This window comes from Dissoconium aciculare, assembly GCF_010015565.1.
Source record: "Dissoconium aciculare CBS 342.82 unplaced genomic scaffold K489scaffold_54, whole genome shotgun sequence".
Classification (NCBI taxonomy): domain Eukaryota; kingdom Fungi; phylum Ascomycota; class Dothideomycetes; order Mycosphaerellales; family Dissoconiaceae; genus Dissoconium; species Dissoconium aciculare.
The window spans coordinates 1-1,078 of record NW_022985004.1 but is presented as its reverse complement, the minus strand read 5'-3'; the positions used below and the strand labels follow the sequence as shown (position 1 = coordinate 1,078).

The 1,078-nt window shown below is 48.7% G+C and overlaps 1 protein-coding gene across 1 annotated transcript; it reads left to right on the top strand.

The window, feature by feature from the left end:
• On the top strand, positions 1–582 carry K489DRAFT_385643 (uncharacterized protein; the record flags this gene model as incomplete). The annotated part of the gene is made up of 1 exon (XM_033606150.1): positions 1–582. A coding segment is annotated over one exon (366 nt), but the record flags the coding sequence as incomplete, so codon positions are not given.
• Between the last annotated feature and the right edge of the window lie 496 nt (positions 583–1,078).

Genomic DNA, 1,078 nt, shown 5'->3' with positions numbered 1-1,078 from the left:
GTACAAGATCTGGACAGCGGTCCCCACCACCGCTTACAGAAGCATGTTCAGAAACTATCAAAAGCTGCTGAAATTTCTTTCGCCGAGTACGCACTACTCGAGCGGCGCAACGACTTCCTGCAAAAGACCAACAGCGAAGCTCGGGTACGGCGATCAACGAGACCAAAAGTTATCGGAACAGCGAGGGTGATAAGCTACGAGGATTTGGAGAGAGCGAGAGATAAACGGGCACTTCGAGACGCGAGACCGATCTCAAAGCGCAGATCGAGTGCTAGGGCTGTAGCGCACAATGCTATTAATGAACCTTCGAATGTGGTCCAGACTAATATCAATTTGGTAAGCGTACAAGAAAGACGCACAGAACCGCTTATTTAAGGACAAGAGGAATATCGAGTGCCAACCGCTAGAATGTAGTAATGATGGGTCGGTGAATTGTACTCCGCGGACTCACAGTCTCTCCGCGGACTCACAGTCTCTCCGCTTGGGCTTTAACGTGTGCTCTTGTCGACATTACGAGCAGAGACGCTAATCGTGGATCACTACCTTCGCTCCACTGACTCGTTACTTGTTGGGAGATCTTCAAATATTCATAGCTTTGATATTTCCTACGTTCCTCTGCGTATTTGGCCTTCGCTCATTTTCTTTTCTCGATATGGGCGCCATCATAAAAGTGGGGCAAGAACCGGTAAATTATTTCATCAGTCATTATCGCGTCCGCAGACTACGTGTGCTATGTTGTATAGCATTATAGTAGTGTGTCGAGGAGCATGAATTATAGCGATGCTGGAGGCGCATGATGTCCAGGGTTAATGACTTTAGGGTCGGCCTCAATGAAGCTCAATTCTCCCATCTAGAACGCTCGACTCGTGCCGGCCTGTCCCGTTCGTCATATTCGCCTGTTGCGCCTTGCGAGAGAACGTGCTGTTGTCTTCGAAATATGGTCGTTATTGGACACCTCTGTTCGTATCGTTAGTCAGCTCATTGTCGCCACACAGCTGCTTCACAACATACTAATGGCTTGGGTCTCGGCGCTAGACAATTTCTTTGGCGAGCGCAATTAGGGCTGCGACGATATATA